The sequence below is a fragment of the Epinephelus fuscoguttatus genome, linkage group LG12, assembly GCF_011397635.1.
Source record: "Epinephelus fuscoguttatus linkage group LG12, E.fuscoguttatus.final_Chr_v1".
In the NCBI taxonomy this organism is placed as follows: domain Eukaryota; kingdom Metazoa; phylum Chordata; class Actinopteri; order Perciformes; family Serranidae; genus Epinephelus; species Epinephelus fuscoguttatus.
The window spans coordinates 18,803,978-18,829,477 of record NC_064763.1 but is presented as its reverse complement, the minus strand read 5'-3'; the positions used below and the strand labels follow the sequence as shown (position 1 = coordinate 18,829,477).

Genomic DNA, 25,500 nt, shown 5'->3' with positions numbered 1-25,500 from the left:
TGGATCTGATGAAAAGCCAAAAGAGATAAGAACTTTCCAGCAATGACTCAACACATGCAAATATGAGCTTTCAGATATTCTTCCTCCCCCCCTGCAGCCATTGCTTGCCATAATCATTAAAGCCTTGCGCTCATTTCCAGCATGATGAAGGACTACTTATACTGACTTCAAGTACTCATCATCAGCTCCTACTTCAGAGTTTGTGAGTCATAAATAGGACTTGTCACGCATTTAAGTGGTATTGGTTGGAATGAATTACAAAAAAAAAAAAAAAGGACAAACTGTGTTTCTTCAGTGCCAATTTGTAGAACATCAGGACGATGGGGTGAGGAATGCATCAGATTTGCAAAAGATGTCATAATTATTTCACTGAAAATAAAAATGAATGGCTACTTGAACAAAAACTGAAAAGGTTAGACAAAGTTCATTGCTTAATTACATTTAATTTAATCAACAAAGTGGAGATCACAGAACACTTTAGCACTGCATTTTAGCATTCCCTGGCAGTAAGGTGAATAGCAGCAAAATTCTGTCTGATTAAATGCTAACATACAAACAAGAAATCAGATCATTTTGACTGATAAGTGTGCCTTCTACAGCAGCCTTGAGGACGTCCTTTCAGTTAATAGTACACAGGTTGATGTGCAGTTTTTTCCTGCACAACAGTGATATTGATTATCTTGTCATCCCACATATCAGCCAAACAACTGTCCCTCTCCTTGCCTTGAAGGATACAAGTAACGATGATGTGGAGATTAGGATTGGACTGATCTGTTTGCTGAAAATCAATTAGATAACTGCCTTTTTCTGAAACATTGGATATCAACTGGTCGTGCAGTCCACATCTGATATTATAGAGGTTTTCTATAACTCCTTCCTCAACCTGAAGAAAATGTTGGCATTGTACATTTCTGCAAACCACAAATACATAACATTTTTTCTAAAGTGATGTAATATATGAGCTGACTTTGTCATCGGAAGGCGGAGGGATTAGTGGATGGGGTGTCACTTTAGTGAGATGCCTGCTGAGCTGCAGACCACTGTTCATGACCAACAAACAACAAAACCAGTCATGATTTAGCGAGTCATTAGACCTTTTTAAACAGGAATTGTGCAAATGTGCAGAAAAGCCCAATCAGTCTTCTTTCAGCACTGGCAGTATACAAACAAAATCGGGGAATGCGGCAAAATGCCACCTACCTACTTTTGTTCATACAGAATGCGCCTTTTTTGGGGCAATGGGGGCGTGAGCAAGTAACAAAATGTGTAGCTCAGCGTGTGACATAAACAGTGATATGGGAAGGAAGCCGCGGCTTGTCAGTCCTTCGGCGATTCTCGCGTAAGTCGGCCCGTTCTTCACCGTCCCCGTCATCTGACGGTTAATGGCCTCTTCGTTTGCGAGGGCAAGGAGGGCGCGGGCGAGGTTTGCGTTTCCCTCTTGCTACTAGCTGCTCACTAATTCCTGCTATCAGCAGTGGGTCACGTGTGCAGCGTCATCAACAGCTCCTCCCACAAGTCTTCAACAGCCCCTCCAGTTGTGGAAGGCCGCCTTGGTCTTTTTAAACTAAAAGGGTTCCGCCAATATGACTACCCTACGAGGCGGAAAATTGGGCACCTCGGATCAACTCGCCAACCCAACTCTGTGTGTCTAAATTAGGGTGACCATATTTTGATTTCCAAAAAAGAGGACACTCGGCTGGCCACGACATAGCCTACTTAAATGATACTCGCAGTTTACTCAAAGATGCCTTATAATTTTAATATATTTAAAATTTATATGTATGGATAGAAAATTCAGTTATATTACAAAATAATATCTCTCAAAGACAGAAATTCAGATAGGCCCCAATAGGGGACACATACACACACGAGAGAGTGGCGATCCGAGCCCGACGGTACCCGATGGGTCGGGCCGGTTTGGTCAAAAATGTAGCTATAAATTATACTCGGGCTCGGGTCGGATTCGGTCAGCTTTCAGTGAAAATGTAGTGTAAAAATAAATAAAATCCTATTGTCTGTCCTGTTTATTGCTTGGGCACTGTTATTTACGTGACAACACCTGAACATAACACACGTAGACACACATTGGCTGTTTGTTTCTACTGCTCCCCTCGCTGGAAGTTCGGACCTCCAGCCGCCCGCCTCCGCCTTGATTAAATGCTGAAAATAAAATAAAAGAGTGAGACAGCTTTTTCCTATTTTATCTTATTTTGTTTTATGTCTCCCTCTCCTCTCGCTAGAAGCGTCGGACCTCCCGCCTCCCGCTCCCGTCTCAAACACGGAGGTCTCCCTCTCCGCTGAGCACCCATGGCGCACGCCCGGCCTGTTAAATAGCCTATAACCACTGTGTGACACAAACTCAGTGCTTTGGTCATTAAATAATGTCGGGCTCGGTTCGGGTTTGGACAGAAATATGCTGCCCGTGCCGCACTCTAACACACACACAAACACACGGAAAACCGGACATTATCATCAGTTTATAAAAACCCCCTGGACGCCCCGGATAGGACGTGAAAAGTGGACATGTCCGGGCAAAAGAGGACGTTTGGTCAGCCTAGTCTAAATGCTCACAGCTTGCCGGCAAAACGGCCCAACATTCGCTGAAAATCTGGCAGTGTAAAAGGGGCTAATGCTGTGTTTCCAGTTTTTAGGTAGCAAACGTGGGTGTTTTGTAGCAAACTGTCGCTGCTTTACCTGCCATGAAAAGTGTTTTTCCCCCCCGAGACACTGCTACATTTCCAGTTGGGATAGTGGCAGGAAAAGTGTTTTTTTTTGTTTTGTTTTTTTAAATTGTGTCATTGCTGTGTTTCCAGCAGGGATAGTGACAAGAAAAACAGCTGATTTTTAACCACTTGATTGCAGCGCTTCCAGCAGGTTAAGCAGCAGGCAATGAGTTATTTTTACAGAGACACTGCTACATTTCAAGCCAGGATAGTGGCAGGAAAAGTGGTTGTTTTTGATGTAGAGATCGCTGCATTTCCAGCCAGAAATGTGCCACCAAATTTGAGTATTTTAAGCCAAAACATGATCTTTTTGAAACAATTACTAAGTGGTTTTTGTGCCTAAACCTAACCACATGTTAACCACAGTGCCGTTGAAACACAAAGTTTCAATGTATGCGCTACATTATAATGTGCCAATGTAGCATATCTGTGGTCTGCAGAAACTTTGAAAACTTTTTTTTTTTTTTTTTGAATTGGGATGCCTTCCTGGCCCATAGCTTGTCCAAATGACACCTCCCTATTTAAAGGTCATTGGGTTTTAAAGTCCACATATAAATCCAATCCCTAGCCTTCTACCCAACAACCTTAGATGTATAAATACTGCACATCAAGCTTTAGGGATCTTCAGTAAAATAAAATTAGGTATCATGTTTTATTATTCAACAACCTATTGTAGTCTAATCCAGGTGGACAGGACAATTAGCTGTAGTTTTGTAGCTGTAGAGGCAAACAAAAGCTAAGTTCAGCACAGTAAAATTAGTTCATTAAAGGCAAAAGTAGGTGCAGTGTGCAAAACTGGGGCAGAATAGAGTAGACTGAATTTTAAAAAGGTTCCAGGAAAAGAAAGGGAAAATAATAGCTTACCTAATTGCTTTTATGTTTGCTTTATACTGTAACTTACCCAAAAAACCCTCATTAAATTTCTGCTAGTAATATCTGGATATCATCCAAGTAAGATAATACTACTTTTTGAGCCCTCTGCTGGATTTATCACTTTTAACATTTAGTATTTAAGGATGATAAAACTGCTTGTAGTACTTTGGTCACACATTTCATAGAGACTGGAGTGAGTAGGAGTCTGTGTTGTCTGAAGCAGCGGGAACAGTGATTTACTTTTACTTCTAATGTTTATTCAGTCGACACCTGTACTTGTCAGAAGTCAAGAAGTCATAACGGAGTTCATTTTGTAAAACTGAAGGAACACCACATTCACAATTAAAAACACATGTTCGCTGGATTGAGGTGGCAGTGGGGCCAGGCTGCGAGAGGAGGCCGTCCCTCTCTGCAAATTCTCCCCTCAGTGAGACAAAATCTTTCCTGAGAGTACAAATGGGACATTGAAAAAAAGGAGTTCAGCTCCTCGAACTCCCTCAGGATTTATTTTCACACTCAAAAAGCTAAAAAGGTACGGTGTGTTAAGCTAAGTCACATCACAGTCATCATTCAGGCATAGTTAGTGAAGGAGAAGATTCTCAGGTGGTCATGGATGCAGCAGGACTGGAACAAAGTGGCTGTGTTGGACACATGCTGGGTAAATACCAGCCCTCACTATGTCCTTTTCTTAAACTGGAGATACTTTAGCAGTCAGAGTTGCCCCCACATGGGAATATTTCACTTCACAAACCTTTGGTGGTGCTCCCATAAATACTCCACTTTCCTAGCCAGCACCTGCTCCCTGACCTCCTCTTTTACAGGGGGCAACAAAGTGTAGCAAACGCAAGACAGGGAGGAGGAAGAGGAGGAGAAAAGGCATGCCTGCAGAGCTCTTTCCAGGCACCCATCATCCACTTAAATACAGACATGGCCTACTAAATATCGGCAACTTTCCTATGCACCTAGCTGAAATCCAGGATGTGCCTAATTGATATTTACACAGCAATTGCCACTGCAGTGTGCAGGCTGCATCAAAGAGCAGCAGGAGAAGTGGGTTCTGGCAATTATACACCTTATTAAAGCCTATTAGTGTGCGGCAACACAGTATGTGTGCAAGAATGAGTAAGTATGTGTGGGTATATCGAGTGTGTGGCTGTATCCCAGGTGGTCCATTATGGTGTGAATCTAAACATGGCTGAAATGTTCATATTAGGACCAATAAGGCCAAGAAATAGTCGGATTAAAGTCTACAAAAAGCTATACTTGCAGCCTGAGGGTGGTTCCAGGGGAAAGGTTATATACTGTAGTTCTACAGGTTAAAATAGTTTATCCACAGGTGAGCATGGAAAGTGTTCAGAAATTAGCATATCAGCCCTAAACTCAATGTTAAAGCTGCCCTGTGGAGTTTTGCCCATTTACGCCATCTGCCGTGTTTTTCAGAGTACTGCAACAATAACAGTCACCCCCCCCCCCCCACCCCCCAAAAACGGTAGGGAGCAAAAAAAGGAAAAGAAGATGGATTCGTCACATGAGGTAACTAATGGCAATGTTTTTTGTTTTTTTCGTTTATGTTACACTGCATGAATGTGTATTTTGACACTAGCTGATAAGCTGTTAGTGGATGTCCACAGACATATAACCTTGCAGCCTCAGTCCATCACTCTTTAAAATGCTAACATTAGCTTTTTGCTTTATTTATCCAGAGATCAGAGCTAAAGCTAAATGACACACCTAGTTACCACCCAATAATTTTCACTGTTTTATTTGTTACGAACAAATATACAGACAGCTCGGCAGCAGAGCAGTACGCTCTTGCGCCGCGGCAGTACATACACAATGGATGGGTTTGCGCGCTCTGTGTGAAACGGGCTTTACTCTGGTTTGATTTCTGCGTTTGTCACTCTCTCATTTTGCCTTTTTTCCTAGGGGAGGACCAGCGGGACCAGCTCCAGAGGCTTTGGAAGTTTTCCTGGGCCGTTTCTTTGGGTTTTCAGACATCTTTCAGTAGCTCCTCTGCTAGCCTCGTCGTCTCCGACATTTCCAACTGCACATAAGCTCTTTGAACTCTAGGTCAAATGCATCATTTCCTGTGCGACAGTGCGGGAATGTCGCTCCTGAGAGGCAATAGTGCTTCTAAGCAAACCAGAGACTGTTGTATGGTGGAGATGCGTTCAATGATCATCCTAATAACTTGTTTGGCAGTGGCTGTAATGTAACGGACATTGGTTTATATGTAAAAACTCCACAGGGCAGCTTTAAAGTTAGATGTTGGTTTGATTAACACATATTATCTAAGGCCACCCAACACAAAACTTCTACAGCATAACAACGTACATGTCAAATAATGTTTTATGGCTTTGATTTTCATTTGCAGTGTTTCCCTTATATGTGGCATTAACCCTGCTGAAATATGACTGCCACTGCTGAAGGAAAGGAGAGGGTCCCGACTTATCGCTTTAGAAACTAACTCTACATTATTCTGTGCTACAGACAACTCATATTCAGGTCAATTCACACATCTGTGAGTAAAGCATATACATGAGTAACTTTGTGCTTACCCGATAATGTCAGCGCAACAATTATAACAACAAGCACCAGGCAGATGTCAACAATGAAGCAAGCCATGCTGATCACGTATTCAGGATTATCACTCGTCAAAGGAAAAACAGTCCTGCAATTACTCGTGAGTATCACACTGTAACGTCACAGCACATATCTGTCAAATAAACACTTGGAGGATCTATCTTGATACAAAGGTAGAAGTTATCCCACATGTGTCAGTCATATGCAGGGGCGGACTGGCCATCTGGAGAATCACAGAACGGCCGGTACTCCAGGCCGGCCGGCGGCCGCCACACAGTCATCACCGTTTTGTTTTTTGTTTTTTTTTTTTACTTTTTCTCCCTGATAATCTACTGTTCCACGTCCAGTCCGCTAGGTGGCAGCCTTTAAATTGGATGCCAGCCGGCCCATAGATATCTATGAGCCAGCCGGCCGCCAATCAAATTGAAGAAGAAGGAAGCGCATACCGTATGCACACCGGTTGTTGTGGGCTGGGCCGAGTCAAAGTCCAGGGCTGTTTTTTAGTCCCAGTCCGCCCCCTGTCATATGGAAGCAACGCATATTTCTCCAGCTCATTTTTGTGCACAAATATACTCAGTGTACTTAGGCCTTAAGAGCCAACTCAAGTGCTGGCAGACATGTAGAAACTTCCTGACAGAGAACACTTTGCGAGTACACAAAAACTTTTGTGTTCACGCGCAAAGCCTCACTTCTGCTGCCACAACTCTATCCTAGTGGAAACACTGGCTTCTACCGATTTATGCGTCAGATTTCCACACAATGTGTCCTGGTAATTATTAGGCCATCTTTAGGGCGTCTCAACTATCAATGTTTTACTAGGGATGCACGACATTGGATTCTTTGCCGATATCCAACATGCCGACACATAACAACTTATTTGACCGATAACCAATACTGATATTGAAATATCCACTTTTTCCCCCTCCTAATTTTAGGAATCATCAGGTCTCTTCTGTAGTGGAATTACTATAATATTATGCATGCATACCCATCAGCAGATGGAGACATAAAATAGAACGCTTTTAACGTATGTAATATTACAGATATTACTTGTATGTTGGCTAATTCCAAAGATGTGCTGATATTATCGTACATACCTAAGTTTTACCTAATTTTTTTTTTTTTTTTTTACACTATCCCTATCATGTGTATAAGGAGAGAGGTTTGACCCAAGAGTACAGTCAGGGGTGACCAAAAGGGTCCTCCTGTGGGCATCGTGAATTTGCTCAACAAATGTCATGATTATAGTCCCATCAGAATTTGAGATATTATGTGTAAAATGGCAGGGCAGTTTGCCATGAGGTTGGCACTGGAGGAGGTGTATTTGGTCATTAAATTCAAAGGATCCACCTTTAATGGAGCATGTGGGAAATATCACAGCAATTTGCTTTTCAGATGTTGACGTACAATTGGTAATTTTAGTCTCACTGTGACACCAAAGGTGAAGACCACAGGGTGACCAACGTCATAACCACTGATCTTTTGCATCTAGCAAGAGTTTTTCAGTTACTGTATCCTGTCATGAACTTTGATGTATATGACCTGCTGGAATCCAAAGATAAAGAGTCATGATATCACCAGAATCATCTGGATCCCGACTATCTAATACAGTATCTTGTAACTTTTACGTCATATCATCATGTTAGGCACTCCGCCCAGCAATATTTCTCTGTTCCATGTGTTAAGTAAAACAACTGACAAGAGCTTTTATGTTTAAAGCCCCAGCAGATTGGAATAATTTACCTGTCAATATCAGATCCATTTCAATACGTGGTATGTTTAAGCATACCCTATCTTCTTACTTCCTGCTCCTGTAATCAGTGAAGATGTCTATATCTTATGTTAATAAATTATGCCTACGACTGATTGAAGCTGGTGATCCAATTACACTCTACTGCTTATCTATTATTGGCCCCCTTGTGGTTGTAATGTTTGCAGTTTTTCAATAATCAATTTTGGTGTTTTTTCTTGTGTGTGTGTGTGTGTTTGTTTTTTGTTTGTCTACTGTCTGTCACCCGCTGCCGTACTCACAATTGTTTTTCTATTATTTCTAAATTTATTCACTTTTTCTCTCATTCCTCTGATTTTGTCTGTGATTGTGATAAAAGTTGGAGCCCCCTCGAAAACGAGATGGCACATCTCAAGGGGCTCTATCCTAATGAGCAAATTTGAACAATTAATTCTCCAGAAATCATGACTGTCTGTCCCAAATATCATGGGAATCAATCCAGGATCCAGAACACCAGGACTGCCAGACTGGCTGGCTGACACCGTCAATCCTTTTGCTCTAAATTGGCAAAACTATGTCAGTGTGTCTTTGAGAGTGGACATAAGGACTGGTAAAGTGTGATGAAGTTTAAGCAGTGTGGACACACACACACACAAACAGAGAAAACAGACTGTTCTCATTCACCCAGTGGAAACCTAAAATAAAAAGGCAAGACCGAGTGGGAAGACAAGAAGAGTCACACAGAGCCACAGTGTTATGTTACCTCTGGTGAGAGGGAGAGAAAGGGAAAAAGAAAACAATTTCCAAATCCAGATGGACTTGAACTATCTTGAGCGTTCATCTGTGGGTCTGTGTGTTGTAAACGGCAGCAGATTGGATTAGACGGAGTCTGACTGCTGCGGTGGAGTGGTCTGCCGGTGACAAGGGCTGGACAGCAATGATAAAAGCTCCTTCAAACACCTCCGGCCTACTGCCCAGCTCTGACTGACAGCTGAGATGGGCCGGGGCTTTAGGTGGGGCGACACACTTTGGTTTAAAGTGCAGCCACTTAATTTTTCACAAATTGATGATGAAGGTTGTCAAGAGTGAGAGCCAGTGTCAGGTTGGACAGTGAGAGCAGATGCCTTCTGTCTTTCTTTTCATTGCTCTGCCTCCCTACAGCAGTCTTCATTGCGCGAGTGCAATGAAATGACTCTGTTTAACAGTCATGCATGCGGGTAGTCCAACCCCCCGCCCTCCTCCTGCCTGTCCTCCCTTAGAGAAAAGTGACACTTCAAAAGAAAAGCTTTCTCAATGCAGGGCAAGCAGAGAGAGAGAGAGAAAAAAAACATTAAACCGTTTTCAAAGACATGTTGGCCTAGACTTGTCAAACAGCATCAGGGGCTCGTGCTAAAGACAGGCGGTTGGCGGAGGGGACATGGTAAACACACAAGTCGTCAGTAGGAGATGCAGACAGGGTGGGTGGATGCATGTAGTTAAGAGTTGCGGGGGTGTGAATGTGCTGTCAGAGGGCCTCAAGCAGGAGGGGGCTGCTCGTACTGAGAAAAAAATATTGTGTAATAACTTAGAAGGGCCTTAGCATCACATGTTGTCAGAGGTTCCTGGGTTTCTAGCAGCATTTACATCACACACACGGTATTAGAGTCAGTAGGGGATTTGAGGGGGCATGAGGGGGGACGTCATCCCCATTGTTGGCGCTCACACCGACACCACTACTGTCACTTTCTGCAACCAGTGCCAGTCCACCCACAAATTATGTCACAAAACACAAAAAGTTACCAAACACAAAAAGGGTCTATACAGTCCATCTGTTCCTTCGCCACAATGCATGATGGGATGTATTGCTTGGTGAGTGACCATTGGTTGAACACTACTTTCGAGTCGACCATATAGGGTATAATAATTTCCACTATACATTCGGACAGCGCTACAAAATGGCAAACTCACTATGTAGTGGACTATAGACAGGCGAGTAATTCAGGCTGCATTACCTGTTTTTCAGCAAGCAAACTCTTCTGGTAATTTTATTAAAAGGGATGGCACATAGGTCCACAGTAACTTATTATTATTATTATTATTATTATTATTATTATTGGGTCTTATAAGAGTGGGCTACAATGAGTACCAGGCCATCAAATCGCAGCATCCGCGGTGAGAGGACACGGACTGTGTGCGCTTTTACGCACGCGGGTCAAGGCGATCACGGATATTTGATGTGGGAAAGATGTTGCCAGATGTATTACCTGTTTTAGATACGTGGCTGTCCATCCGTCCGTCTGTCCGTCCGTCCGTCCGTCCGTAGCACAACTCATGTGCACCACTTCACCACCGACCCGTGCGTAAAAGCGCACCCCTCCTTGAGGCAATGAATGAGGAAATAATCGCCCCGGCGTTTAATCAGACCGGCGTTTAATAGGCCTACGCAAAATGGGGTCAAACCCCCGGCAGCTATTTGGAAATATACGGTAGTTGTAACGAAGGTAAATGGCAAATGTAGTTAAGTAAAAAGTAGATTACTGGCTTAAAAATATACTTGAGTAAGAGTAGAAGTACAGTTTTAAAAAAGGAACTTAAAAAGTACTCGTTCCTCAAAAAAACTACTCCTTTACTCACGTGCATTACTTGTAACGTGTTACTACCCACCCCTGACTATAGAGTGAGTAGTCAGTGATTTCTAACACAGCCACAGTGACAGGGCTAACTGTAACAACTAACGTTACCCAATGGTTATTTACGGGTTTAATGACTGAGCTGTTTCAGTGTCAGTATGAGATTGACCTTGTTAACCTGCCATCCTTCTCCATTCCCCAGGGGGTCTGGACTAAGACGTTGTCCTATCCGGACTGAGAACTACAACCAATAAATTATTGAGAATTATTAGATTTTGAGACACAGTTTCTATTTTTACTGACGCAGCATTTGTAGCATTGGTAATTTTCTTAGCCAATTCCGATTTTTTAAAGTTAAAGTTTTAAAGTTTTTTAAAGTCTGACCTGCCAATACTAGTTTTGGTCAATTCCAATTATATTTCTATGAACTATAATTGACAGGATACACAAAAATATTTGGAACTTTATTTTAAAGCCACCGGAAACTTGGCTTGAAATAGCAAAAATGCATGTATGATATCAAAGTTTCTCATGAAGCATCCGCAAAAACAAATGTTAACTTTTGAAACTTTTTGAAACCTAGTTAAAAAAACATCAGCTCGTACGGCTGTTTAAACCATTTCCCAGGATGGTGGGGGCTGATCAGATCACACTTGATTGATAGCTCCCTTTTAGCTCAAATAAATTCAAGACAGCAAACTAGACTAAATCGCAAATTATATCAGACCATGTCACACAGTGTATCTGCACTAAACTTATAAGATTGCTAAATCTCACAGTCTATAGGAGGCTTTACACTTCCTGAACTGAGAAGCTAAATGTTTTAGCATCTTCCATCCACTTACATGAAATGATTAGCATTAGGTTACATTTTTAGCTACTTGTCAACTCCTTGATTAAGAGATTTGGGTGGTGAACTCCAGTCCACTAGTTAGCTTAACACAGTAGCTTTCAAACCATGTGCAGCATGCATGGGAATGAATTACAACTTTTGAGAATGGGTTGCAGCAGGTCTGACGATAAGTCAGTTACTGTCTCTGCTGCTGTTTGCATCATGAACCATCACGCAGTGCACCGCGAAAATTTCATCAGCACGGGATAACAAAAGCGTCAATTCAAGCAAACCTACCCACTCAAATCTGAACTGAGGGCTCAGGAAATAAACTATTTTATACGGCACTGATTCACGACAGAAGTTAGTTTACAGATCGCCTACTGTTCAGACCTACACCAACATGAAAGCATAAAGTGCATGGTGACGCAGTGCAGAGATGTAGGGGTCAGTTGTGAAACTAACACACGCATTGCCGTAGTAACATCTTGCTGCACATTTTTCACATTTTTACCGCGTGACCATAAATACACTATATAGTGCTGTAAAAACACATCCACACACTAATTACACGCAGCCTTGTCGAGCCCCCAAATGCTTTAAAATGTTTACAGATTGTTGTCATGTGTGCCACAAAGACACAAAGACCACAAAACAAGCCATCGTGATTGGATTTGATTAGATCCAGTGCTATAAACCGCCACTGTGACAGCAACAATTATCATCCCCACAACCGAGGCCCCCACCAGAATGGATTTAGCATCTTATCTGACAATCAGGACATTGCTTTTCTTCGAATCTCTTATTGGCTTAGCGGATAAGCTTATTAAGGGTGACCCGCGAAGCTGTAAGAGCTGAACATTATATTACAGTTTCACTGCAGATTGAAAAGCATGTAAGCTTGCCCCCATCCTGACAAAATCAGGGCTTCAGTCCAAATATTTACACACACACACACACACACACACACACACACACACACACACACAAACGCACATACACGTACAACATAACCAGAGCGGGAGATCTGCCATTAGGGCTTTTAGCTTGATCTCATTACATGTGGCTACCAGCAGGTTGAAACAAGAGTTCAGTCTAGGTAAGAGACTGATGCTGAATGATAATACAGCCTCTGGCAGGCCTTAGGCAGGGCTTTTCCATCAGGGCAGGTGGAGTGAGGCTCTCCCCAGTGACATGATTCAGGGAGCCAGAGGCCACAGACCAGAGCCCTGCGGTTGACTGGCTGACCTGGTTAGAGCTTCTCAAGGAAGCCTCTTCAAAGCCCGGGGCTAGACACCACTCAGCAGTCTCCACAGTAATTACTCCTCACCGCTGGGACCAAGACCAAAGACCAGAGCTCTTTTTTCATGTTTTAGGTGTGATTGACAAATGGGGACAGCTGTGAAGTGGCGGCAGGCTTTTACTTTATCTCTTTAATAAAAGAACTCATGTCATGTCAGTCCTACACAACAGATATCCAGCGGCATTACTCACACCACTGCCATATTACATGTCCTCACATGGGCTTTGTGTCTGTCTAATACGAGACTTCTGAAACTACAAAAACAACATGTGAGACTTGGTGTTATTGTATTTGTATGTGTGAGGTAATACCTCTTAATTCCAGAGAATTACTCAGAAAAGGCTCATAAAAGACATTCTCCGTTCCAAGAACCGCCACAAGTAATGCCAGGGTGGTCTGCCCAACGACAGTGCCTGTGATCCCCATTACACCACACTGCCTTATAATGAGCCAATATAACACCACAACCAGCTGACAGCGCCTGATGCCAGGATCACACTTAATCCACGGTTCATTTAATGTGCTGGAGAGGTTTACACGAAGGATATCATGGTGCAAAGTACTTGAACTAAGATTAAACTACTCACACATTTTTTTCATTGCCATGTACATCTGTAAGAACATTTAAGAGAATGTATGCTATAGAAACTACAATTAAAAATTACAATAAAACTTCTCATCAAGCTCTGGTTGCCTTAAAGCAGTACAGATTTTCTCCATTTGAATGTCTTCTTCTCCGTTTAAAGTAGAAGACACAATTTTGTGCTAAAAGTTGTACAGGTATGTTAAACAGAATAAAGTAAAACCTTTAATTGACGCACTCACATAAAATAGCACAATGCAAATACAGCGGACCATGGACCATCTCAAGACTTCCTCCTACTTAGACTTCCGGTCCAGCCACTACTGTAAACACCAATATGAAACAACAATTTGAAACACTGAGCTTTAGTCCCCCTGACAAATAACACACTGTGATAAAAGGCAAAATTACTTTTAGGACCTTGCTGCTCAATGGTAGGTTGTTCCCTTCCTTCGATGAGGTACAAAAGTCTACCACTTCCCTAAGGAAACAAACCAGCCTAAAGATTGGAGTGCAGCATTCAACAAAAGAACTGGACACTGTGAGGAAACTCCAGGGTCTGTAGCCCTCAAGTTTCAAAAGTTTTTGCAGAATGAAAATGAGATAGAATAGAATAGAAAAGAATAAAGGACTTCTTACATATGTTCTGACTGGCTCCAGGGACCCTAAATCAACGCCCAGACAGTAGCAGCTCAAACTATGAGTGTAATGGATGTGATGCATTGGCAATTACATGTTTAACCTTCCCGCATTGCACAAACAAATACAATGCACTGCTTCATTTCTTTAAAGTAGGGGTAGACTTTCACTTCTAACATCTAGTGGGAACAACCTACCATTGAGCAACAAGGTCCTAAAACTACTTTTACCATTTCATACAGTGTGTATTTCACTTTTCAGGGGGACTAAAAAATAGCAATCCCTATGCTGTTTTTACGCAGTCTTGGCTGGACTGGGAGTCTAAATAGAACAACGATGCTGTGCGAAAGACGCCTTGAAACTGTGCAGTATGGTATACAGGGTGCGTTTGTAGATCCAATCTGACATTTTTTTTCCCCCAAGTACGTTTATCGAGCCAAAGATGGAATTACATGTACCATGTTGCAGTGTCAGTGCTTATTTCAATTTTACATAAAAGAGTTTTAAAATAATAAGTTCACAGATGCAGGAAAACATGAACATGGAAACGAGACAAAAAACACAGGTACAATAATATGTGCATAAAGTAAATAAAGGGGAAATAAAATAAATGAGTAAATAAAATGAATTCAGTTCCAGACAGCAGACTGTGTTCACAGTTTTTTTTGTGTTTTTTTGGTTGTACAAGCACAGCATTTTTGTCAGAATGGCATGGATATCTTTATTTGTTGTTTCTCACCATCACTGGGTTTCCATGATTCTGACACATTTCTGTTGTCATTTTACGCATGTTAGATTTATTGACACGCCATTGATTTCCTGCCCTCTCTTTCTGTGCACAGCTTGTCAGGTGTGGTTACATGCACTTTGTGTCATTTGATGATGCAGCTTAAGGAGAAACTGGAAGCGTTTGGTTTGATGTAAAGGATCGCCCTGCTGTACAAACACAGCAGTTGTCACATCAAAATGAGACTGTGGAGAGGCCTGAATCTAGATCATGTTCTCAATACAGCCCTAAGAGTTATAGTAGAAGTGCAAATAGTGGTAGCAGTAGTAGTAAATAGCCATGGCATGTGGGGTCCCACAGGGATCCATTTTGGGACCCCTCTTGTTTAATCTCTATATGCTTACATTAGGCCAATTCATGCAAAATAACAATGAAGCCTACCATAATTCTGCATATAAAATATATACATATATATATATTGCTTTCACCAGGTGATTATGGACCTGTGTCACTGTATTAAGCCAATAAAAGATTGGATGCATCAAAATTTTCTCCAACTCAACAGAGATAAGACCGACATAATTGTCTCTGGGCAATGGAAAGAAAGACAGTGTTAGCTCTCACCTCGAATCCCTCTGTCTTATAACTAAGAGTCACACAAGAAACCTTGGTGTTCTCCTAGACTCAGAATTAAATTTCCACAGCCACCTCAAATCCGTACTACCACTTAAAAAACATTGCTAGAGTCAATGGAATATTGTCAAAGCAAGACCTTGAAGGGCTCACTCACACCATTATTTCCAGTAGATCAGATTACTGCAATGGTCTTTTTATAGGCCTTTCAAAACAAGCTGTTCGTCAACTTCAGCTTATTCAGAAAGCTGCTGCTCAGGTCCTGACAAAAACTAAGAAATATGACCACATTACTCCAGTTCTAAAATCCTTATTCTGGTTACCTGTCACTCAGAGAACTGATTTCAAAATCTCGCTGCTTGTGTATAAATCACTCTGTGGCTCAGCGCCCAAATATACCTCTGACATGCTTGTGACATATGAACCTTCTAGGACCCTGAGAACATCTGGGGCCGGCCTACGGACCATCCCAGAAACACTTTTAAGTCAAAGCTAAAAACATTCCTTTTTTACACTGCCTATGTCACCTTGAAATGACTGCAACCTTATTTTAAAATTAAATTTTAAATAATTTTAAATAATCTTTTATCTTCGCACCTCTGTCTGCACTTTTTCTTTTTTCTAATGGTGATTTTTTTCTTTTAAATTGTAAATTATTTAGTAATTCATTTTACCTTGTACACATGTTTATTTTCTCTTTACTCTTTCGGTATCCTTTACTATGTTTTATATTCTATTGCTCTGTAAAGCACTTTGAATTGCCCTTGTGTATGAAATGTGCTATACAAATGAAGCTGTCTTGCCTTGCCTAGTGAGAACAAATTGTTCCAGCTGTCTGCTGCATTTTTTCATTCGTAAAATGGGACTAAATTAGTTAAAACCACAGTTGACAAGAACAGAGTTAGCAGTTCAGGGTACAGTCCCTACTTTAATTTCCTCAGGGTGATGAATGCAGAGGGAATAACATTTTTTTTTTTTTACATATATAGACAAACTACTGTTCCCTCCAGAGTGACTCCAGTCCAATATAAATCATCACACCCAAATGCCTGAGAAACACAAACAACGAAAAACAGACAGCCAGACGGACGAGCAGACAGACAGGCAGGTGTTTGGACAGAGATGTGGGGGATCAGAGGGGGGGAGGTCCGACCTGAGCCCTCCTTGCTCTCCCCCCACTCCTCGTCTCCTGTCTCCCCCAGTGCCAGAGAGCAGATGGGCCTCACAGCACGTCCCTCTGTTCGCCAGAGCTACTGTACAAAGCAGCACACACCACAGGCCACCAATCTAACATCAGTGAGCTGAACAGAGCCTGACCAGAACAGAACAACACTCCCCACTACATGCACACACACGCACACACGCACACACACACACACACACACACACACACACACATCAGTGCTAGTTACATGTATGAGATATGATAGAAGTATGTCACACATAGATGCAGCATCACCGCTGGCCCAGACCGTAATATTTAAAACCAGTCTGATGTAATGAATGTGTGAACTCTGCTACATGTGACCTAATTGTAACATTCCTTGTTCGTGACACTTATCTTAAACTGAAGAACATCCATGACAAGTCAAATTAAAGCCAACTGTAAACTTGAATAAATGAGGTAAAGGCAACCTAGTACATAGAAGCTAGCTAAAATACCTGATCTGATTCCACATACATACAAATAGGCTTGCACAGATACTGTATCCAGAATGCCATCTCTTTTCAGTCACTGTCATAAACACACAGATAAAAAATCTCATACACAAGAGAGGACGCTTACACTGAATCACTCTTTCTATGCATTTCTATTCTGTAACATGCTCATGTTTAACCCAAACAATACGTAATGTGACTGCAGTTGCTTCAGATTGAGGTCGGAGCACGTTCTCACCACAAACGAACCACACCACCGTTTGTAACTAGACTGAGACCAGGTCTCAGTCCGGTTGTTTTGGTGCGCACCTGAGTGTGATTGCTTTGTTCACACCTGCCCAAACAAAATGCACTTTGTGGGGCAAACGAACTTGAGTTTGACTGAAGCACCCTAAGTGTAGTTCTAGGGTTGTTTTGGTCCCCAGATTCACGGTGAAGCCCCACTATACACTCCCATTCAATATGTATTGGAAGTGACTGATTCTCTTCTTCAATTTGAAAAAAAGTGCTCACATTAAGACAGCCGACTAGCGCAGTTTGATGGCATTTGCTCGGAGGGCTAACTTGGCTTTTTTAGTATAGCATGTGAACATCACTGTCAGACTAACATAATTCTGATTCAGGTGCACTACACTAACACTACAGAAAATAAGATACTGTAGGAAAATTTGGACTCAGGAGCTGCACAAGTATTGCTGCCTTGCAATAATAGTTTACAAAAAATGTAGCATACACCATAGAAAACATAAAGACACATACTACACCTAACAATATTGCACATCAGCCATTCATATATCGCACATAATACCAGCACACAACAGAGCACCATAATTTAAACACAACACATCCCCTAAAGCATCAAGCGACATTATTTTAAATCTTAATTAAGGTTGGCGCAAATGAGTTTTTACCCAGCGTGGAGAATGTAGCCTTGAATCAAGCTCTCAAATTCTGTCTCAGTAATTCATTGTGGCACAAGTGACAATTAAACAAATACTTACCAGTGAAAAAAGCTCTGTCCAATATGATAAAATCAGAGAGGAGTTTGACAGTCATGTAATTTGGGGTTTGCTACTGTACTCTCACCCATCTTTGCTAGAGCTTCCTCTTTCTGGACTCTTTTTTCGCTGCGAGGCGATATGTCAGAGGCGCTTATAAACATTTCTCTATTTTCCCCCCTTGAGCTTACAATATCTCATAGTTCAGTACATTGGGTCAGTGCCAGAGATCGAAAACATTTGCTGCAATCTGCGAGCGCGGCTGGAAGAGGAACAAAAAAAAAAAAAAAAAAAAAGTGGGAAAAACACCTCTTGCTTTATTCAACACCAAAATCTCTCTCTCCCTCTCCTTCTCCCTCATTCGGCTCTAAAGTCAGAGCTAACAAAAAGTGCTGATAACAGGCGCTCTCTCACCAGACTGTAGCATTTCTAAATGGAGAATTAAACCTTGAGACAGACCTCTGACATTTAAAATGTAACCTTGTGGGAGGACAATGCCTTAACATTTATTTATAGTGAAGCCAAAGAAAAGATAATAGTTCTGCTCGATAACTCTGCGGCTTGTTTCTCCGCAGCGAGGACAAAAAGGGGTGGCGTAGGGTGCAGATGATGATCTTTTCAATTAGGCAGACGTCATAAAGCGTGACAGATTAGGGTGTTATTGAGCACCAAGGTTGATAGGTCTATCTGCATCTCGCAGGGAACAGAAAACTATTTCTCATTAATGAGAACGGTGACTGTGGAACAGCCTGGGCTTCAGCTGCTCTTAAAGTCAAACACATTAGGTTATCATAATCATCAGTAATATAATCATTAAAATCATTTTTGATAATTACCAAGATTAAAGGGAGCCAGTGTAATTCAGGGAGCCCTCGTTGGTGACTAAGTCAATACACCTTGCATTTAACCCATCGGTGTTGTTGCCGTCATGTCACAGCCACCTGTGATGTGTGTGGAGGGTTGTGACAACGCATGCTGAGATAATGTTTGTTTGTGTGTGTGTGTGTGTGTGTGTGTGTGAGCACATATGTGGGTGAGGAGGCAAGGGAGGTGAGAAAGAGAGTGGGTGAGAATGTGGTGAAAGCGACTGCACGTGTCAGCATGCATGTGCGTGAATGCATCTGCGTGTGTGAGGGTGCACTCAGGAGATCAGGGTTGGGCTCCCTGTGCCAACAGCCTAAACATCACTGTTGAATGAAACCTGCAACCACAGCCAAAGAATCCAACGCACACACAGTCAAGCCAGCAACACAATACACACTGAAATCAAGGGATGAAGGTTTATCAATGCGCAGTCTCACACACACATGCCTCCATGCGGTCATTTCTGTACTGTACGCACAGCCGTCACAGCAGTACAAGACAACCTTGAAACTGGCAGGTAGCACCATCTGTCCATTAGCTGGTGGAGGAAGAGACACGTCACAAAGGCAGCAGTGGTGAGCCCCACAACAGAGGTCTGCTGCAAAAGTTACTGTAAGCTGCATTCACACAACTACAGAACATTCTCTGTCATGTGACTTGGTAAAAATAGGAGCCTTTCAAAGCAGCTGGGAAACAAACCCACCTGACTAATGACCACAGGCTGAGCGGAGGACAGTTACAAACAGCAAGACAACTGGTAAACTGCCTGAAACAAGGCAGCAGATATATCTGTAGGATTATATGACTAAAAACATGCCTTAGTGTACCATAAATAGGTAGAAATTTGTCAGAGGAAAACCAAACTATGGACCTAAATTTCTCTTACAGGTCCAGTGTAGATGATTTGGGGGAATAGACTAGCAGAAATGGGATATAAATATGCTTTCTTTAGTGTATTATTGACTGAAAATAAGAACTGTGTTGTCATTACCTCATTGTTGGTGAACGGCACCTGAGCGCCTCGCCATCCTTCCTTCTACAGAGTGGTCCAGACCGCTAGAAGCTAGTTACCAGCTAATGAAGAGCTCAGCTAAAATTAATGTTAATAAGCCAGTGTGTTCCCAACTACAGTTCGGAGCCAGTAAACTGTCTCTGAGAGAGTAACAGCTTTCTAAACAATAACAATGGCAAAACATGACAACAACAATCAATTACTTTCTCTCTTATATGGCAGCTGATCTCATCCACGGTAAGGAGCGTCGGGACCTCAACGTTTTAACAATTTGCAAACATTTTTGGCCCCTGCTCTTCTTCGAGTTAGCCGCTGGCTGCTATCAGCTAATTTGTAAATCTCCCATGGTGGGTCGTACACATAACGCATCGTCAAAACTTCATACACATACTTCTGTTACCAGTTCAGAGGCACAGAGATGCAGTCAAAAACAATACCATTACACCACTCTTCCTACAAACCTCTGTGGAGTCAACCGTATATTTACGCAAATGGTGAGCCTGGTAACCTGTGTCTTGTTTTCCCTCATGTCTTCTTGTCCTCCAGTGACCCACACAAACACGTCCTTGAATATGTAGCTATAGAAGACCAACCTTCTCTCAGAGAAATGTCTGAGCATAACCTCAGAGTCTCTGCTCGTGTGTGTGTGTGTGTGTGTGTGTGTGTGTGTATATAAACAGTAGGTAGTGCTGTGACAGATAGTCCTTGCAGGTAGAGATACACCACCGCATCAGTGTAGCATAAATATTCATTAGTGACCTTGTCACCTCGCTACACACAAAAATATGTCCAGGTATACAGGACATGATATACACACTCACATACACTAGAAGGTATGTTTCACACCGGTAGAGTGTTTTGACTTCATTTATTTAAACAGTAAAAGTTCAACATCATTAATTGTTGGTGTGTTTCTATGCATCTGGATAATTGCTTGTCTTTGTGTTCTGCTTTCCCTTTTTCTTTTGTCTGAGTTGTAACAAAAACAGCCTTTACATGGAGTTTGACAAACATCGTCTGTGAGAAATGTTAGACTGGCTCACCCCCAAAAAGCCAACAGCAGAACCAATGCCTATCATTAAAACAGCAGCAGAGCTATAAACACTACTTGCTGCTACAGCAGGAGACTGACACTGTTTTACTGGAGTGGTTAAACTGACATGCTCTACACAAATCTTTGACTTCAATGACTGCGTTTACATGCACGCTAATATTCCACTATCATTCCAAATATGATAATATTCTGAATTTGAAACGAGTCACGTAAACAGTATATTCTGTTTGGATTTTCCAAATTACACCTGATTCCACTTACGTATGCGTACAAGAACAAGGCAACCGGAAGTCCATTCATTCCTATGGAAATCTCTGTGATATCCAATGTGCCTGTGAAACTCCTCCCCTCTGTTATATTTTGGTCTGGAATTTCACGCCAATATGTAAAAAAACAAAAAAACAAAACAAAACAAAAAAAAACAGAACTATTGCAGCGGATTTCGGAGAGCCAGTATGACAGTGTGCTACCTTAGCTAACAGGCTGCTAACTGGCTAACAGGCTGTTTCTTTCGACTCAGTTGCCTGTTGATTGTCGAGTGAGTTTGTCAGATTAAAAAACTTGTTTATCTAGTTTTAACACTCTGTGAATCTGAGTAATGTTATTCTGCTAAAATATAGTAATAGATTATATAAAGTCAGATCGTCATTATGACTTGTTCAGCTGTTCATACAAATCATGCTATGTACGTGGCAGGTTCTGTTTCTGTCGCGGTAGTGTTCCAAACTACTGGATGGTGAAAAACGGACCAAGTTAGCCTCTACCCCATGGCTACAGGTAGTTTCTATCAGATTACTATCCATCCGTAAAGAAATGCACTTCCTTGCGCTGGACACTAGAGGCATCATCTGTATATTTACAGATCTATGGACACAAGTCACATACGTAAGTGGAAACCGGGTGTAAATGAAGCATTTTTTCAATTAAGAAATGGGGGATATGCCGATATTATTTTTAGCAGCATTCTTTAGACTTGTATCCAGTGCATTGGAAATATGCATCTCAACTGGGGTTTTTACCGCAGTTTGTATTGTCATGAATGTAACGTATACAGACCAACTTGTTGGAAGAGATGCATGCCAAAAAGAAGAGCCCACATTTCTGCTGGGCTTTGGGAGAAACACACCTACTTTTAAACATCATGAAAGACTTGGATATCAAGAGGTTTTGGATATCCGCAAATATCGCAATGCCAACCTTTTTGATGAAAGAGGGAAGCTGTGGTCATAAGGTTGAACTCAAAACAAAACAACCCTTTGGAATCCCTTTGGAAGGAATATTGTCCGTTTTGGAATAAGGGCAAACCCTTAATGTTTTGTGCACATAAATTGCTGATGCCGTAATACATCATATAATGTGCATGCAAACGAAATGTAATAAGCATGCTGAACTGCTCAGCTTGCATGACAACCCCAAAGTGATAATGGTAATATTAGCCCATTCAGTTTTGTTGTAATTACAGCTGATGAGATATTTGCAACAGAGCAGAGTTCTTTTTTTTTCCTGTAAAATGACCAGAGATGAAGTGGCTTTGATTCAGCATTAATTTAGTTTAAAGAACAGGCCAGGCTCTGACAAACCAGCCTCTGACAAACTGGGGGAAACTGTAAGTAACAGCAGTATACGGCCGATAAAAAGCCTTGAAATCCTCACATTTCAGGATGTTCATTTTACTAAAAACTAGCAACAGTACTGTATTTTTTTTTGTCAAACATCTCCAGCCTTTCCACCTCCAGTGCCTGTGTGCTGAACAGTAAACTGCACAAACGCCCCTGCAGAAGCTTGCATTAAATAATATAGTTGTTTTACATCTGCCCTAACTACAGATTTGATACAACAACTCACGCACTTGGCACATCAACACAAACCGACCACTGAGCCAAGGGGAAAAAACAACTGCAGCGCTTTTTAAAAAATACTTGCACTCACCTTGTTGACAACTGATATCACAATTACAGAAGCATATACTGCTGTTTTTCTCAGCATCATGAAGAAGTACAGTAAAGTTTTACAAGGTCATGGACTGAACCTTCAACTCAGATATTTAACTGTATTTAAGATAAAATTGCTACTATATTTAACTGACAATATTCATTATATTAAGGCTCATTTTCTCTACGTTATCTGAGCATAAGTACACTGAAGTGACAGGATGTCACGAAGGCTTCATCCATATGTATCACAGCTCATTATAGAAATGTAGTGCTCAGCTACATTTGCCATATGCGATTTATTGCACATACGATATGATTACTTTATCAACGGAAAGATAAATGATCTCAAACTCACCATTGTGTGTTTCTTGTTCAGGTGTTTCTTCTTCCTCTTGCCTTGCGTGTGAGCCAGGCGGGGGTTGTTCTCCTGGTCTGAAGGCTGTTGGTGGTGGTGATTGTTCTTGCAGGGCTCCAGGCTCAGGCCGTTGGGGACCCTGGCAGCCTTTTTCTTGTGTAGGGGCCCTGCCTGGTTGTCTCTGCACTCCTGGGGCTTCAGTGTCAGGTTCTTCTTCAGAAGAAACAGCACAAGAGAAAGCTTCAATTAGTACAAAATAAATACTTGGGTAATGTGATTTTTACAGCAGCTGTATGAGCTGTGCAGCTGACCTTTAAGGATTCTGTAATCCTGTTGCACATTAAATTTCTGAACCTGAGAAAACCTGCTCATTAGCACACTTGAGAGCTTGAGAAAAAAAAAAGAGCTGGATATTCACTCATAAAAGCCTGTTTTGTCAGCGAGCAAATCTCTATTCTACAGTAAGCAGTGCAGTGAATTTGCTCTAAATTGAGGGGCAATGGTGCAGAAAAGCTTTAGATACAGTGTAGTATCACAAGATTTTCTTCACAAAGAGCAGCAGAACAAAAAGTAGTTTTTTCTTGGATTGTTTTTGCCATTTGGTTTTATTTGAAAGTACACAGCAGAGACCGACAAGAAAAATGAGGACAGAGAGAGCGAAATAAGACTCCAGTTGACTTAAAACCACTGGAGTTGCGGTTAGGTAGTAGATGTCTTGGAGCACTAGCAATTTTCAATTAGTTCCCTTATTATAACGCCTCTTTTGAATTCTGCAGACTGAAATATGTTACATACTACTGGATTGACTGTCGTGACATTTTGCTCAGACATGCATGGTGCCTAGAGGGTAAATTATAATGATTCTGGTGCAACCAGCAGGTCAAAGTTCTCAGTTATCGAGGGACATTCACGGTTCCCAGATGATGTATCCCACACATTTATTTGTAGCAGCCTGCTAGGATTAACATTTGCCACCACATATTGATTTTCTATTTTTGGATCTGTGCCTCAGTCTCAGTCATACAGAAATGAAATGCTCTATTTCTTAGAACAACAGCAATCTCAATTTAGCATAGAACGTCAGATTGGACTGACAAATGCAATGACTACTGCAATTTTCCAAACTACTTAAGATGAAACTAGCTGTGTTCCCATGCAGACCACATACACCGCAGTCCAGCCATGGTCTAACCTCAGTAACAGCAGCAACAGAAAGTTTGCTGACCCCGCCTCCAACTTATCCAAAGCAAGGTCGTGGGGGCTGCAGGCTGAGCAAAGTGCTCGAGCGCCCCTCTCCCCAGCAACGCTTTCCAGCTCCTCCTGGGGGACCCAAGACGTTCCAAGGCCAGATAAAATATATAATCCCTCCAGCGTGTTCTGAGTCTGCCCTAGGACCTCCTACCAGTGTGTCGTGCCCACAACAACTCTAATGGCAGGCGCCCAGGAGGCATCCTGATCAGATGCCCGAACCACCTCAACTGACCCCATCCGACGTGAAGGAGGAGCGGCTCTGCCCCGAGCTCCCTACAGATGTCAGAATGACTGCGAGCATGGTAAAAATAATCTGCTTCACATCAGCAAGTTAGCATGCTGGCAAATGATTTAGTTCTACGTACTTCTGCAAAAATCACAGCCTCACAGAGCCTTGAGGATTGCTGAAGATATTCTGGTCTCGTCTATAGACCTTTCATATATGCAGGGCTGAGGCAAAGTGACTTTTACTCTTAAAATACATCCTAGTCAGGTGTTTGAGTCAGAAGTCATAACCAGACTGCTAGAAAGTACCTGACTGTGGTCTAAACTCTTGACACACTACTCCCAGTGTTTTCTCTTGGTGAAGTTGGAGTCTTTGTAGGTGTTGCTACATGTCTCCACAATCATGGATGACATTACTGAGCATAATAACTATCCATTTACTTATACTTTACCTAATAAAACCACACATGTAAAAGTGTATATGCTACCTGTTTTTATCTAAGACAGTCTGACCTTTGAGTCTTAAACAACTCTCAAGTTTGGCCTGAATTAGGAGCAACAAGGACAAAACTGACTAGAAACTTTGGATTGACCTCGTGTGCACCTGAAAGGTACATTTCGGAGCAGGAAACAGAACAGCAAAAGCACAGCAAGAAACATCAAAACATTTAACTTCAGTTTGTCCGTCGGCACATAAAAACTACATCAAAAGACATATCTTTTTATGAAGAAAACTAGATCCTGAAAACAAACCGATAAGCTACAACTCCAATATCGCAGGTCCACACATGGGGTTATACAGTTTGACAGGCCTGATCAATAGAACCACTCATCTGCTGCTGAGAGACTGTGTAATGTATCAAAGCTGTCCGCCGTAAAACTTATGGAACAAATCAGTTTTGTTATTTGAAGGG

At 41.8% G+C, this 25,500-nt stretch overlaps 1 protein-coding gene across 12 annotated transcripts in view; it reads right to left on the bottom strand.

The window, feature by feature from the left end:
* The window catches only part of auts2a (activator of transcription and developmental regulator AUTS2 a), a 447,510-nt gene that overhangs the window by 305,270 nt on the left and 116,740 nt on the right, over window positions 1-25,500 (bottom strand). For 10 of the 12 annotated variants that reach the window (XM_049592774.1, XM_049592780.1, XM_049592778.1 and 7 more), the window contains exon 3: window positions 23,111-23,323. In XM_049592774.1, coding sequence (XP_049448731.1) covers window positions 23,111-23,323 — 213 coding nt within the window. The remainder of the gene's footprint in view (window positions 1-23,110; window positions 23,324-25,500) is intronic. The other 2 variants (XM_049592779.1, XM_049592781.1) reach the window with 1 other exon arrangement.